The 17,329-nt window shown below is 39.6% G+C and overlaps 1 protein-coding gene across 1 annotated transcript; it reads right to left on the bottom strand.

The window, feature by feature from the left end:
• Positions 1 to 4,908: 4,908 nt before the first annotated feature.
• Positions 4,909 to 9,106, bottom strand: LOC125111379 (olfactory receptor 52N2-like). Its single transcript, XM_047753324.1, has 3 exons — positions 8,162 to 9,106; positions 5,600 to 5,663; positions 4,909 to 5,048 (listed from the first exon to the last, which is right to left on the bottom strand). The coding sequence occupies exons 1-3, from the start codon at positions 9,104 to 9,106 to the stop codon at positions 4,909 to 4,911; spliced, it is 1,149 nt and encodes a 382-aa protein (XP_047609280.1).
• Positions 9,107 to 17,329: the final 8,223 nt, after the last annotated feature.

Below are 17,329 nucleotides of genomic sequence, written 5' to 3' on the forward strand. Positions count from 1 at the left end.
TGATAACTGCAAAAGTCACAAACGTTCACCGTGTTGGGATAATCAGGCTCGTTTGTTTCTCTGTTTGTTTTCCCCAGCTCTAGCAAAAGGATCTTTGAACTAAGTTGTCTAAAAATTATTGACCGGTGCAGCCGTGCTTCCCTCAATGTCCCACTGTGTCCTCTCTAAGTAGCTGTCCTTACTTTCTGCACCTCTTCCAGCATGCCTTTGCACGCTACCACATTCTGCTAAAAAACAGTAAACAGGGCCTTCGTGGTTTTCTTCCTTTAAAATAAGCTATTTCTGGAGTTCCCTTCGTGGCTCAGTGGTTAATGTTTAGGATCCGTGAGGTTGCAGGTTCGATCCCTGGCCTCACTCAGCGGGTTAAGGATATGGCGTTGACGTGAGCTGCGGTGTGGGTTGCAGATGGAGCTCAGATCCCACATTGCTGTGGCTGTGGTGTAGGCCAGTGGATGTAGCTCTAATTCGGTCCCTAGCGTGGGAACATCCATGTGCCACAGGTGCAGCCCTAAAAAGCAATAAAATAAGCTATTTCTAGGAGTTCCCATTATAGCTCAGCAGAATCAAATCTAGCTGGCATCCATGAGGACGCAGGTTCAATCCCTGGCCTCGCTCAGTGGTCTAAGGATCCAATGTTGCCATGAGGTGTGGTGTAGGTTGCAGACGTGGCTCTAGGCGTTGCTGTGGCTGTGGTGTAGGCCGGCAACTACAGCTCCAATTTGACCCCTAGCCTTGGAACCTCCATATGCCACAGGAGCAGCCATTAAAAAAAAAAAAAAAGGCAACAACAAGCTATTTCTCTTCTCTCACCTCAGTTCTTCCCATGCTAGTTGTACATGAGTCATGTCACTAAAATCATGTCGTTATATTTAGAGGTTTGCCTTAATTTGACTGGTTCTTTTTCAGCAGGACTTTTGTCCTGCCTTGAAGATTATGAAGAAAAATAATTATCCATGTAAATGTCCTCAATAATATTCCATGTAATCTGCTTAAGATGATACATTGTAGATACTCAATAAAATACATGTGAAAGAATGAAGGCTTAATTAGTAAGGAGTCCATATGCCTGAACTTCAAACTCTGATGTCAATATTCAGTTTTTCCACACTATGAAATTTCAGAGGTGTTTTTAAACCATTAAAAATTAAATTAGGAGTGTCTGTCGTGGCGCAGTGGTTAACGAATCCGACTAGGAGCCATGAGGTTGCGGGTTCGGTCCCTGCCCTTGCTCAGTGGGTTAACGATCCGGCGTTGCCGTGAGCTGTGGTGTAGGTGGCAGACGCGGCTCGGATCCCGCGTTGCTGTGGCTCTGGCATAGGCTGGTGGCTACAGCTCCGATTCAACCCCTAGCCTGGGAACCTCCATATGCCGTGGGAGTGGCCCAAGAAATAGCAAAAAAAAAAAAAAAAAAAAAAAAATTAAATTAAATCTTTTTATGGAATCTTAGTAAAAAAATGTATTAAAAGTTTGAATTCATTTTGATAGAGCGTCCTTTCCTTTTGGCTTCTCTCTCTTTCCACTTTTTTGAAAAATTAGTTCTGTATGTATTTTCAATACAAAATTTATACTCAGAAGCCCATGAAGTTCTAGGGATTACTGATTATCTCTATGACTTTAATTCAAGCAATATTTCTTTGTTCTAACTGAATAGGTAATCAGTACAAAAGATAAGACCATATCTTTGGATCACTATATTTTGTAGGGAAATGCAAAGGATTTTGAATTATATTTGAAGAAATTTATAGATCCAGGGATATTTGAGAAAAGAAGAAGGATCCAAATTGTTTTAATATTTCTTTCATCTGAAAAAAGAAAATGACACTGAAGCTCTGATATAAACCTGAGACTTCCTACAGCAAAGCTGGTACCAAACTCCTCCACCGTTTAGCAGAAGTAAATAGATACTTGCCATGCAAGGTAAGTATTACATGGCTGTGAAGCCACATGGATGCCTGTCACCTAAATATTCTAGAAAGCCCTGTTGTGTTTACTTCTATGGGCCAGACTATATAGAAGCCACCGGAATGAAGAAATACAAAGGAATACAAGTTTCAGAGGCCCACCGTCTGTCTCCCTTAAGCGGATTCCATCTCACGTGTGAATGGCTTTGTCCTAAACACAGAGTTCTCCCAAACCTCTCCAGAAACGCCACCACGTGGGAAACTGTCATATCACTCGGTCCTCGATCAGAGACGTTTAAAGACAAAATCTCCGGCGTCCGTCATCTTTTCTGTGTCCCCACAAGGACAGCAACAAGGTAGGAAAGGAGATGAGATCTGGCAGAAGCCACTCGGAAAGAAAAAAGGCCCGTATCTCTTAAGACGTGAAAGGGAAAGAGAAACACACTGCCTCTGGCGAATTTGTCCCTGTTTAACTGTGCTCTTATTCTAAGCCACCGTATTTTTAGCCAGCAATGTCTCTACCTTTTTCAAAAGAGCTAATATGGAAAATTACACAAACTCACCTCAGTGTTAGGCACCCGCAAAGCCTTATTCATGGCTGAGAATCCCTAGGAGTTCTTTGAACATTGGGCTGGCATCGTCTTATATGGGATTTTTCCTTTCCCTGGGGAGGTTTCGGCAAGATGCCCCAAGCTGATTGACTCTCCACAATTGGAAGTCTCAGAGCAATCCGTTTGAAAGGGAATACACGAGGCTCAGTCATACCTGTATTCAGAAGCTTTGGGGTAGAAAAAGAAAGAGCAGAAACACATTAAAGTTGAGTGCTTTTTCCCAAGTGAGAAAAAATGACTGCCAAGCCTGGTGAAGGCGAACATCATTTAAAATTTTTGTCTCGTATTGCAAAATAAATACGTTTAATGTGGAAAATCTAAAAGACTGTAAACGGGTACAATAAAAACTTAGAAAATCACTTGTAAGTCCAATGAAGCAAGAACCGCTCTGAAAAGTTTTCTCTGTTGGTCCAGTCATTTTATAGTTATTAAGTATAATATGGTGTTTTGTATAAATTTCAGACTATGTGAAGTTTTGCACACCTTTTTCCGTATTTCATATATGTATTTCCTCATGTCATTCTGTGTGTCTTGAAATTGAAATTTTCAAGAGTTAAATTAAATCTTCTTTCCAGCCAATAACGGCACCAAAATTCATTAAGCATTTCATTACTCTGGACTATTTCAATATTGTCTAATTTTTACTATCAAAAATTCTTCTATGGATAGCCTAATCTAGTCTGTTTGAACGACTAATTATTTATCTCTTAAGGGAAGCAGAAATAGAATTGAAGTTTGTGGGATCAAAAGGTGCGGACAACTCAATTATGTTGATAAATGTTGGAAAAAGTCATCTCCATAAAATATGTATTGATTTCCACTTCCACATACAGTTAGGGGGCTGTCCATCCCCCTCTAAGTACTAATTATTGTGTTTGCTCTCATTTCTCCAGCTGAAATGATGAGAACGCTAGCTTTTGGGTATTTTAGCTTGACTTAAATTTAACTTCACCAGTGCTTATGAACATTTTTTAAGTGTTTCTAGTCGGTTGGTTTTCTCACACTTTTCTCATACCAGGCACTTTCAATACCAAAAGGTGAACACGTTTTCTGCCATAGTTTGCCATCTTTCTTAAAAGTAGCACTGACACTGGATTGAATTGGGACCCACTAGCCAGAAGGGCTGCAAAGCCAATCTGCTGACCCTGGGTTGCGGGGAAGGAAAGGACAGTGTCTACTGCCGGGAACCCAGCAAGGAATGAGAGCAGCTCGTACTCAAAAGGCCTGAGTTCCCCAGTGCCTTTCAGGGAAGGATTTTCACGGGGTGCATGAGGAGCTGGGTCGCGATTCTCTGATGGGTCGATGAGGAGATAACAGGTGATCAGCATCATCAGTCTGGGATGTACCTGCTTGTGCTCAGGAGCTTCCATGCGGTGGGGGTGTGGTTTTAGTAAATCAGCTGAGAAATGTGCATCAGACTTTTTATCTTCCAGAAGGCATGGAGAGTCCTGTGACTCTGTTTTATGGCCAACATTGTGTAAGTTATTATAACTTTTCTTGCCAGACTATTTTGCCTCTGCATCCCTCTTTCTGGAACAAGTTTTCTCTCCTAACCCATTCCACCCAGTTGACACCAATTTATTCTGCAGTATCAGCTTCAACACTAATTTCTTCTGAAAACCTATTCTGATATTTATAATTTGTGCCAGGATATATCTTCGTTGTACCATTAGAAGATATAGCTTCCTTGTCCCTGTACCATTACTTATGTAGTTGTGCTTTTTGCTTTATTCGATCTTTCCTTTTAACTCGTTCATTTACCTTTCCATCTTTTCCTCTTAAAATGAAGGGCTCTTCAATAGCCTATTTTTAACAACTCTGTCTTTCCCACCACAGTTCAGCAGTAGCGAGACACAATGGAAGCAAGGAAGTTGCTCTCACGATGTTAACAATTTTATGATAAACAACAGGTAGAATAAGGCTTTGGACCATCTGTCGTTTGTTTATATTGTTCTCCCAGTTTAGGTGGACTGGCTCACCCAGTCTCTAGCATAGATAATTGCAAACCTCCAAGGGAGAGGCTGGCTACTGACACACCAATGTGGGCGGATCAGACAGGGAGATTGACTAGTGCGAGGGATCAGGGCTTAACCTATATCTCGCTCATATCAGATAACGAAAATTAGAAGCTTTTCCTATTCAGATGCTTGACAGTTAGAACAAAAGGTTAAGAATATTAGTCTAAATGACGTTCCTATATTTCAAGCAATAAAAAGTGGAGACTGATGATACCCCTGCCCCAAGCTCCCCCCCCCCGTCCTTTCCTTTTACAATTTTTTCTCTTTGTCCTTTCTCATCAGACCACTTGTGCAATATTCAGATGGTGATAACCTTCCCTAAATAGTTCTTTTTTCCCTCCCCCTCCTTTGCCTTTTCTTCCTAACCTTCTTTCCTCTTTATCCATTTTCTACTTTTAAGATGCCAAATCTCCCGACGTGAACTGTAACTAGCGTTCTGACCACCACCCCAGATTGCAGTAGTTTACCTTTGGGAGCGGCACCTGGCAAAATGCCCGAGTCCACAAACACAACTCTTCCTACACAGAACTTCCAGCACCACTTTGCACTCTCAGCCCGATGAACAATATCCTACACACTCTTTATATGCCCTATGGTTATCGGGGGGCTTAGGGTGTGTTTGGGTGCGTGAAGAGAGCACTGGTTGGATAAAGAAATCTGTGCCTTGATCATTTCCCACGAAATACTCAACAGGTCAATAGATATTCACAATTGTCTAGTTTCTACAGCTATTTATGGCTTCAAAAGAATTCAGGGAAAAATCTCAGACTATTATCCAACCTCTTTTCTGTTGACTGAAATGCCTTGTACTCCTTATCTCAAATGTAGAAACATCAAATTCAAATTTCTCTAATCATCTCACAAAATAATTAAACCATCTTTGTGCAATCTTGTTCATGTTCCAGCTCTTCTATTGGAAAAAGCTTAGTGTTATTTTGCAAGACAGGATACATCTATGGTATTTTAAAGAAAGGTAAATGTTTTATTCATTGATCCCGAGACACAGAACTCAAGGAAAGAATGAAAGAAGGTTTTGGCTTACTTTGGAGAATTCAGTAAAACATAATACCCCACTGGTGATAGAAGCTTGTGAGGGGGCAATGCTCACTGAACTTTATATTCTCTGATCTGGTCTTCTCTGTTGTTCTATTTTCTTTATTTCTGCACATCTACACATGCGACCAGTTGGAGGGGTTGGCCACAGGCTTCTGGAGATTCTGTAGCAGCAAGATAACTTTCACGACATTTGGTAGCAGCTTGCAATTTCATTCCATTAACTTTCCTTTGGGAATATTAATACCCCATAGATGAAAAGGAAAAATGATTAAACTAAATTTAAATCTGAGTGTGAGCTCTTTGTACCTGAGAGCTTGGTTCTAGATATAATCAAACTCTGTGAGGTTGATGTGGGGCACTTGGGCCTTTTTCACCAAACCCAGTGAGTTCTGCCTCGTAACTCGGTTTCTAGGACGTGAGATGGAATTGGAAATTTCATCCACTTTTTTCTCTCACCTCGCATCTCTTCTCTTCTCCTCAATTCCCTTCCCTTCTCTTCTCTCTCTCCTCTCTCTCCCTCGTTCCATGCATATGGAATAGAATTTTCTTCCATCACCAACTGTTTTATAATTATTTAAAAACTTTGCAATGATTCCGGCCGGCTGGCTCTAATTCTGTTGTGAGTCTTAGTTTTCAGAATTATATTGTCATTGGTGGTGATTTCTTCTGTGAAACCCATTTTTGAGTTTGCAATGGGGAAGAGGACTTAAGATTAATTGAGAATTGACACTCAGATGAATTTTATTTATTGCACCGCATTTTTTCAGAGATTTAATTTTATGTTACTATTTTGCTGGGTTTTTTCCTTCCACACTCCTCAAGCATAGGCCTGTTAACATTATTGTGTTTTAATTTTAATCTTAATAATTTGAGATTCATCTAGTTTGGCTATTTGGGTAGCTCAGGCTCCTTGTCTCTAAAATGAGAACAATTATAGCTATGCTATCATTTTGAGTACAATTTAAAAGTAAGGTCTTATATGAAGTATTATTATAATATTTGATAAAATATATATTTAAAAATGGCAGTTTGGGAAAAGGAAGTATTTGATCTGTTTACTAGTGTTTGGTATGGTTTTGGTATGACAGTATCAGATGAGTAAAATTTTCCAAATCCAACAACATAATTTCAAGAGGGACCAACTTTATTGACTGTAAGCTAATACTTCATATTTTATAAAGGCACTTTTATAATGTTCATATGTTTTAGATTTAGGTTTTGCTTCCAAGCATGAAAATTACTTTGCAAAAATATATGGAGTGATTAATATAGTTCACAATCATTTGACTACGCATAATATAGTAATAAAATATATTCTTCATATTAGCAGAATATAAGATTAAAATCTTAGTTGCTATTACTAGTAGCGCTACCTCTTTATCGGTTTGTATCCATTTCCTGATTCCATTCAATTGCTACAGTTTCCTTTGGGGAAATGCTCTTATTTTCTTCGCTTTTCATTTATTCTTCCTATTCCGTACCACCACATTCATCATTCCCTCCCCATGTCTTTTTTCTCTTTTATTTCCAGAGTGTAAATGAGGTCCTCTTTTCTTGATTTTATCTGATCATTTAACTATTTCTTATATATTCGAGTTAAGAAAAGCAGTGAACCGAAGCGTCCTTGATAGCCACTGTATATATTTCTTCTTCAAATCTCTTTCCCTCTAGTTATAAAGCCTTTCTTCAAAAGGTGTCAAAGAGCATTCGCTGTGTTCTTCAAAATTCTACTTCATATCAACTCAAAGGAGTGCTTCCCAGATTATCATGAACTTCAATAATCATTTTTACTCCTGCGTCATTTATATTTACACAAAGTTAGAGATATCCAAATAATTTCCAAGGAAACAGGATGCAAGAAATAAGTTAATAGTCAGGCTTTTTTTTTTCCTTTAAGATATGCAAATTTCACATAAATGTGGTATTAAAAGGATGACAAAGACCTCTGGAATTCGGCCCAATTTGGGTGCTCCTTGCTTCCCTGGACCTCCGAGGACGGTTTGCTTCTGTGCCTTCCCCAGTCTCCCGGAGCCTCCCTGGGCATCCGACTTCCCTGGTCTTGACTCTACACTCCCTCCCAGTGTCTAGACCAGAGTGCCTTAATCCTCAAGGGATGACTTCCAGTTGCATATTCCCAGTATTCTACACTGTGTGTCCATTCAACAAGGTCTGACGAAAGTTAAACTGTGTGGGAGAAGTTCTCACTGTGGCATAGTTGGTTAAGAATCTGACTTCAGGGGTTCAGGTAAAAGCTCTGTCTTGCCTTCGATCCCTGGCCCAAGACCTTCCATATGCTAGGGAGAAGCCATAAAAAAGTAAAAAATAAAGTTAAACTCTCTTTGGGAAATGGAATTGTTTCCTGTCTAGTTTATTTTTCCATTAAGTTAGAAGTCTCAGATTAACAATTTTGGAATTTTTTCCTAAATATGACAGCAGAGCATTGTTAGGTATTTCTTCTGACATCATGACATCATGGCTGCTGAACTGTGCATTTATTTTCTTCCTGCCTATAGTTGTCTTTGTCTTTAGGCTACATGCAGAATTCCCTATCAGAGATTCACCTCCCACGGAAAGCATCTTTCTCTCTAGTAAACAGTTTGATGACTCCGTCACGGATCTGCTTGGTCTTCACTCCATAGACAATTGGATTCAAGGTGGGAGGCAGCAACAGGTAGAGGTTGGCTATTAAAATGTGGACGTGGTGAGGGATGCTGCGTCCCCCAAAGCGGTGAGTGAAGAAATTGAAGAAGGCTGGGACATAGGTGATGACAATAGCACAAATGTGGGAGGTACAGGTGCTAAAAGCTTTGTGTCGGGCATCCGCAGATGCCAGATTTATTACAGCACGAACAATCATGGTGTAAGACAGGGAAATACAGAACATATCAAACCCTCCTATCAGTAGGGCAGCTATGAGACCATAGACAGCATTAATCTTGACGTTGCCACAAGATAACTTGGCCAGAGACATATGGTCACAGTAGGTGTGTTGAACAAGATTGCCCCTGCAGTAGGGAAGCCGCTTGATCAGGAAAGTGAATGGCATCATGAGCAACACACTTCGTGTGAGGGTGGCCAGCCCAGCCCTGGCAATGGTGGTGTTGGTGAGGATGGTGGCATAGCGTAGAGGGTAGCAAATGGCCACGTAGCGATCCAGAGCCATAAGCATGAGCACGCCAGACTCCATGCCTGTGAGCATGTGGATGAAAAACATCTGCACGAGGCAGGCGTTAAAGTCAATCTCCTTGAGGTGGAGCCAGAAGATACACAACGCACTGGGGACAAAGGAAGTGCAGCCACTGACGTCTATGAGGGATAGCAAGGCGAGGAAGTAGAACATGGGCCGATGCAGAGCCTCCTCGTGGCTGACGATGTACATGAGCCCACAATTCCCTGTGACAGCAATGAGGTACATGAAGCAGAACGGCAGGGAGATCCAGACGTGTGCTGCTTCCAGCCCAGGAATCCCACTGAGGATGAAGTGTGTTGGTGTCAGGCCGGAGCTGTTGGCTCCATGCATGGTGGTCAACTGCAAAGCATGTTATTTTCAGGGTCAATTTCAGGGTCAATAAAGATGTCCTGTACAGGAAGATAACAGTGAGACTGCTTCCGGTCAGAGCAAAAGATGAATGAGGATTTTTCACAAAGCAAGTAATAAACTTAGAGGAAAATCATCTTTTTGTACCTAGGCTGTGTTATTTGATCTTACTGAGTCTGTTACTAAATTTTGATTGCTTTGGATGGCAAACATATTAACAAAGACCTGGTCTTGCTTGGTTTTATACCGTAAACTCTTTCTCCTGCTCATATTCCGTATTCGCTTACTCTTGCTTTTGCCAATTGACCAGTTTCCAAATGATAGACCCTGTTTTAATAACAGACTCTACTAACTGGTCATATAATTTCTCTTCTTCCAAAAAGTCCTTCCAAATGTGTCCACTGGATTATAATCAGTTAAATTATGTGAGAACCTGCTTATTTGGAACATATATTATGAGGTGAGCATGATCCAGTCTACAAGTCCGGGTTTTCCGGTTAGAATAATCTCGAACAAAATATTTGGCAGACCTAAAGTTACGTAACAAGTTACAGCTTACAATGCACAGCCATATGCCTTCTCCATTATATCTCTAATGATTTCTTCTTGATAAACATGAAAGATTTTAGTTTTTACAATCAATGACATTTTTAAGTTCTAATTCTCCAGGATTCTAGTATGCTCTCAAATCTATGTAGATAAACAGAGAATTTGTATTTATAAATAATCACATTTAATTTCTGTTGCATTATTTTTATTCCTCAAATTCAAATAATTATATTGAATTGCTTATCATTTTCACAGCTACATATTATATATTTAATTCCATTAAATTATTATCACATATTCTATTATACTTTAATCTCCCCATAACAGACTTTTTTAAAATTCTAATTTTGATTGCTTCCTCTCTCTCTTTCTCTCTTTGAAATTTTGCCTAGGGATTTATCTGAGCATCTTATTTTTTATTTATTTTTTTGTCTTTTTGCCTTTTCCCGGGCCGCACCTGTGGCATATGGATGTTCCCAGGCTAGGATCAAATCAGAGCTATAGCCGCCGGCCTATGCCAGAGCCACAACAATGCGGGATCCGAGCCATGTCTGCAACCTACACCACAGCTCACGGCAACACCGGATCCTCAACCCACTGAGCAAGGCCAGGGATCGAACCCGCAACCTCATGGTTCCAGGTCGGATTCGTTAACCCCTGAGCCATGACGGGAACTCCTGAGTGTCTTATTTTTTAATTTTTACTTTTAAGCAGTGGAAATTTTTTTATAAGGATGCTGTATACATTAAGTCAACATGTAAAAAAAGCATTTTTTTCTAGAAAATAGTAACAGATTAGAACTGAAGACTTTTTTTTTTTTAGCTTTTTCAGGCTGCACCTGTGGCATATGGAAGTTCCCAGGCTGGGGGTCAAATCAGAGTTGCAGCTTGCAGGCCTATACCACAGCCACAGCAATGCGAGATCTGAGCCATGTCTGCAATCTACACCACAGCTCATGGCAACAACCTTGGATTCTTAACCCACTGAACAAGGCCAGGGATTGAACCTGCATCCTCATGGATACTAGTTGGGTTTGTAACCCACTGAACCACAATGGGAACTCAAACACGGAAAACTTTTTAAAGAAATTTTCTCAACTGTAAATATTTTTGGCATTAAGAAAAATAAACTGAGAGTTTCCTTTGTGGCTCAGTGTTAATGAACCCAACTAGTATCCATGAAGATTTGTGTTCCATCCCTGACCTTGCTCAGTGGGTCAGGGATCCGGCATTGCCTTGAGCTGTGGTGTAGGTTGCAGGTGCAGCTTGGATGCCTCTGCTGTGTTGCTGTGGCTGTGGTGTGGGCTGGCAGCTGCAGCCCCAATTTGAGCCCTAGCCTGGGAACTGGGAACTTCTGGCCCTGAAAAAAGCAAAAAAACAAGCAAACAAACAAAAAGCCCAGTAAAGCATAGGAGTTCCTGCTGTGATCCTGTGGGTTAAGTCTCTGTTGCTGGGGAGGCCTGGCTTCAGTCTCTGGCCTGGTGCTCTAAGTTAAAGGATCTGGCATCGCTGCAGCTGCAGCGTAGGTCAAAGCTGTGGCTCAGAGTCAATCCCTGGCCTGGGAACTTCCATATTCTACAGGTGCAGCCAAAAAGACACAACGCGACGGAGATTTTTGCCACAATCTGGAACATTATCAGCAAAATATAAAATGGACAAAAATAAAAAATCATTATAAAATAAAAATTTTTTTAAAACAATTGTTTTTAGTATATTACCATTATTTTCTTTGTAAAATACATAGAAGTAGGGTCATATCTAACTACCCCTTAAAGCGCCAGTATTTTTACATCTGACTCGGATCGAAAGCCGACATCCTCATTTGCTTCCAACATCCTGTAGGGTAGGACCCTTGTTAATCTCTGCAGTGTCTCCTGTTACACCAACTCTCTCAGTCCATCCATTCCTACTGAAGTTGTCTCGAACTCAACACACACGCACAGTTCAGGACATTTTCCCTTTTCACTGTCCTTGCCTGTTACGCTCTTCCCCACTCAACGTCATGGTATGTGCCTCCTGCAATTTCAGATCTCTCTTCAGTGTCAATGCAAAAGGGAAGCTTTTCTTTACCTCCCAGTTTCAGATCGCAACTCCCAGACTTCGTCGGTCTTGGTGTCAACATGTCTTTCCAGCTTTTCCTTCTGGAGGAAACAAAACAAAACAAAACAAAAACCCCTATAGTTATAAGATATCTGGAATCTCAAAGATTTTTTTAAAACTCAGAGAAATTTAGAATTAGGAGAATATACAAGGCGCAGAAGGAAATAATTGCCTTTGTATTGTATCTACACACCCTGAGGACATACATATTATGAATAGGAAACATTTTAAGAACATAGACTTGGGATCAAGGAACGTTCATGCATGCTGATACGAATTTTAGTGAGATAAGAGGATAGCAGTCATCAGATGTATATCCCGTCAAAGGGAGAATGACACGTGTCATGAATGTGTCAGAAGCTGGGCTACATGGTCACTGGAATTTCCTCCCACTTTTGTACTAATTCACTTCTTTGGTAGAAGTCTTACCTTTTCCTAAGCAAGACTCTACCATCTATGGCAAACAGAGAAGGTGTTCTACATTGTACACAAATGTGCTTACCTATTAATTACCACTTTGGTCCTTGTCACATCAGAATCACGCATTCTTCTTCCTCCTCTGCCTAAATTACCTTTAATCTTTCTCCCACTTCCCTTCTTTCTCCTCATGGCAGTTTGCGATTCCCTTTGGTTTCAGAAGTCTAAAGAGGACGATAATTTAGTCTTCTTTATTCCACCACCCTCTGATTTAAATCCCTTCTACTTTTTAGCATCTGTGCTTCTTATCTATTTTTTTCTTCTGAGTCATCCAAACTCACCCTGTTGCCAGATGATTCTGTCTCTGTTCATGACTGATATTGCTCAGTAATTAATATTGTCCTGCATGGGTGAGAAGCCCTATGTAAGAGCACGTCTCTGGGGATTTTCCAAGTAAAAGGAGAAAACTTATTTGTAGATTCCCAGATAGAGATGTCCCCCCAGATCTCTGATGAGAGAGGAGGTAAAATTAACTTTGTGGGAAGTAGTCTATATGCTTTGAATATATTTGAGTAGGGGAAAAATACTCAATAATTACCCTTAAATTTTAACAACTTTTCTCTAATGGGACATATGAACTGTGTCTGGTAATCATTAACGTATAAACCTAGAATTATATCTAACTTCCCAGAAGGCTTCAATTCCAGCTTCATCATGTTTGTCATAGCTTTATCTGCATGGCATATATGGGGCTCGAAGCCTTCTCAAAAACATTGAGTAAAAAATTCCAGATTCTTCTGGGCTAAAGGCTCACTAAGATATGTTTTACATACTCAGGCAGGTTGCACGTTCATTCGAAACACTGTATTTTTAAATACACTGTTTTTCCTTCCTGATCCCCTCTGTCTCTCTAGAAATACATCATCCTTTAAAGCTGTAATTCCACTTAGTAGACCTTGATCAAATCTAAGGAAAACTAGAAGACTGGCTAAAATTCTCCCATCAGTGAAAGGATTTCTGGGAAGAAGCAGAGATAGCATGCCCGCAATTAATACCATCCCTGGGCTTGTAGAAATGAATGCCAGCGAGGGGTAAAAAGAGGGCAGAAAGAGGAAGAAGTGGTCTGGTGTAACGGTATAGTTTTCCTCTAGAACAGGCAGCATCAAGGGGCAGAAACCTAGCAAATCAAGACTTTCTATTGGCAGTGAATGAACCCTCTTTCCAAAACACATAAACCGAAAGGAAACTCTCACCACAGATCTTTTTTAAATTTAATTTTATTGAGGTATAGTTGACTTATAATGTTGTATTAGTTTCAGGTGTACAACAAAGTGAATCAGTCATACATATAAATATATCCATTCTCTTTTCCTATATAGGCTATTACAAAAATGTTCTTTTTAAAAATGTTTTAAAAACTTTTTTAAAGTTTTATTGAAGCATAGTTAATTTACAACATTGTGAAAATTTCTGCTGTACAACAAAATATTTCAGATATATACACACACACACACACACACTTTCATTCTTTTTCAGATTCTTTTCCCATATAGATTATCACAGACAATTGGGTAGCTTTTCCCTGCTATACAGCAGGTTCCCGTTGGTCAGTTATTTCAAATATCACAGTCACCACAGATCTTCTGACCAGAGTGGAAGTTTTTGATTATTAGAAACCCAATGAAGCATAGCTTCATTCCAGAACAGATAGCTGCAATAAATGAAAAGTCTAGAAGCAATGATTTCCTTGATATATGCTGAGTTCCATAGTGATAGCATTAGGGAAAATAACATTTAAATCAAATAAATAATAAACTAGCAGATGGCAGATGTGCTCCCAGTCCTAGGCTCTGTTAGGTATTTCTTCAAGATAGAAAATCTTTCAATGAAAACATACAGGTTTCAAGTCTTTTGTGTGTATATGTGTTCGTGCGTGGGGGGGGGGGGTTCTAAAAATTACATTCCGAGAGTACACATGCTTGTAAATATTACACATGTGTTATATTCTTATTACATAAAAAATGTGTATATGTGAGAGATTAAATGAAGTCTGAAAATGAAAATGAAATTATGTGGCTCATAATTTTTACATCAGCTGGGAGGGCTTGGCCATGTGTGCCGAGATGTCTAGCAAAGACAATTCTTCCACATTTATGAGTAGACTTAGGCGTGAGGAAATGGACAGGAGATTCAATCGAGAAGAGGGAATTAGAAAGTCCTTTGTTTTTTCTCATCGTATAACTGAAAATAGATTTACTATTAGGCAAACGACACTGAATGGATGTGAGAAGGTCGGAAATTTACATTAATATTTCTTTCTTTGAGAGAGCCTCTATGAGTGAAGTTTGGGCTTACCTACTGGCTGACAAACATCAAATTCCCAAGAGATTCTCCTAATACTATGTTAGAAAAATTCCCTGATACATGAGGCTCAAAGGATTGTAAGGATTGGTATTGGTTATGACATAATAGGAGACAGAAAGCTAGTGTGTTTAAGTCCGTGAAATGCAGTCGAGAATAACTGTCTTTGGTGAATGATAGTTCTGAATTTAAATCCTTCTATTCTAGATTTCCCATCGTGGCACAGCAGAAATAAATCCGACTGGCCTCGTTCAGTGGGTCAAGGATCTGGCGTGAGCTGTAGTGTAGGTCACAGACAGGGCTCGGACCTGGCATTGCTGAGGCTGTGGTGTAGGCCAGCAGCAACAGCTCAGATTAGACCCCTAGCCTGGGAACCTCCATATGCCGAGGGTGCGGCCCTCCCCCCAAAAAATGCTTCTATTCCATTAATATCTGTATGAATTAAGTTTGTTTTCATCTGTAGACTTCTGGTATCAAAACTATTTTAATCTCTATAAGATTATATTAATATAATCTATCTAAAAGTAATGTTTCAAGTTTTAGGTGATATAATTAATCCAAATATAATCATGTGGCTTTTTAGTTTTACTCTGCTAATATCAAGAACAGGAGTTCCCGTTGTGGCTCAGTGGGTTAAAGAACCCGGTGCAGGGTCTGTGAAGGTGCGGGTTCAATTGCTGTGTTAAGGATCCGCTGTTGCCACAAGCTGTGGCAGAGGTCACAGATGAGCCCCAGATCCCTCATGGCTGTGGCTCTGGGTAGACTGGCAGCTTCAGCTCTGATTCAACCCCTAGCCTGGAACTTCCATATATTGCAAGTAGAGCTCTTAAACAAACAAACAAAAACCAAGAACGGCATTGACTAATATTTAAAATATAATTACACCTCATATTCTCTGGGATAAACTCCAATGGATTATGAGTTACTATCCTTTTCATGGATTACCATATTTAATTTTTAATATTTATATTTCATTTGTGATTTTTACATCTGAATTATAAGGTACATTGGTCTCTAGATTTTCTTTCTTATAATATGTCTTCTTAAGGTTTTAATATTGAGGGTCCATGGCTTTATTAAACAAGTTTGGAAGTATTATATCTTTATTATCCGAATTTATTTCATATATGTGTATGTACATATAATTAAATATTTTAATTATGTGGAATAACCAAATGTCCATCAACAAATAAATGGATAAAAAAGATGTGATATATATATATGTGAGACAAACACACACACACAGAGGACTCTTAACTCATCTATCAAAAACAGAATTTTACCTTTTGCCATAACATGGATGGACCTGGAGGGTAACATGCTTAGTATAGTAAGTCAGACAAAGAAAAGAATAAAAAAGACAAAATAATGTATGTTATCACTTTTATGTGAAATCTGAGAAATAAAACAAAGAAATCAATATAAGCCAAAACCAGTTTTATAGATACAGAGAACAAACCAGTGGTTACCATTGGGAAGAGGCATGGGGGGGCAAGTTGGAGGCAGGGATTAAGAATTCCAGACTATGGAGTTCCTGTCGTGGCGCAGTGGAAATGAATCCAACTAGGAACCATGAGGTTGTGGATTCAATCCCTGGCCTGGCTCAGTGGGTTACAGATCCGGTGTTGCCATAAACTGTGGTGTAGGTCACAGACGTGGCTCAGATCCTGCGTTGCCGTGGCTGTGGTGTAGGCCCGCAGCTGCAGCTCTAATTCGACCCCTAACCTGGGAACCTCCATATGCCGCGGGTGTGGCCCTAAAAAGACAGAAAAAAAAAAAAAAGAATTCCAAACAACTATGTATAAAATAAATGATACACAAGGAAGTATTGCACAGCACATGGAATGTAGCCAATATTATAATAACTTTGTGTATAGTCTGTAAAATATTTAATCAATATACTGTACACCTGAAAATAATATAATATTATAAATCAACCGTATTTAATACAAAAAATCTAATGTATATCAATATGTTCAATGAGATGGAGATTAATCATATAATCATCCCAATGGATATAACTTAATAATATTATAACTTTCAATAATATGATAAAAAATCTAAGAAATCACGGAACAGAAATAAGCATTTTTTAGATTTAATAAGTGTATCTATCCAAGTGACATCATCGCTTGAACACTCTCAAACTCATTTCATGAGGCCAGCATCACACAGATACCAAAGCCAGATAAAGATTCCAAGAAGATAAACTGCAGGCAAATATCCCTGAGGAATATAGATTCAAAAAGTATCAAAAAAATACTGGCAAACTCAACAACATGTGATCCAGTGGGAGTCTTCTCTGGGATGCAAGGATATTACCACTGAAGAACGGGGTTCTTGTAGGCTTCCTGGTTCCACAGTTAACGATGCTCAACTGTACACTTGAAAGACGCTGTGGGCGTAGGACTATATATATATGTCCTCCCTGCAGTGACAGATAAAAAAGGATAAGTGTGGGAGGTGAATGACGCACTAACTAACCTGCCTGTGGTAAACATTCTGTAGTACATGCATCGAATCATCCCATTACATTCCTTAAACTTACAGTGCTGGGTCAATCATATCTCAACAGAGCTGGAGAAAAAAAGTGTCTACAAAAGTTGATAGTCAATATCACACACAGTGGTGAATCATTTGATGTTAACCCAGGGTTATTTTCTCAGGAATAAATTACACTTTCCTGAACATCTCAAAGAGTCCCCTTGGGGGTACGGTGGAGAGGAGTATCTGAGAATTGAAGAAAGTCTTTTCAACCAGCAGGTTCACGTGCGTTATT

This window comes from Phacochoerus africanus, chromosome 11 (assembly GCF_016906955.1).
Source record: "Phacochoerus africanus isolate WHEZ1 chromosome 11, ROS_Pafr_v1, whole genome shotgun sequence".
NCBI lineage: Eukaryota > Metazoa > Chordata > Mammalia > Artiodactyla > Suidae > Phacochoerus > Phacochoerus africanus.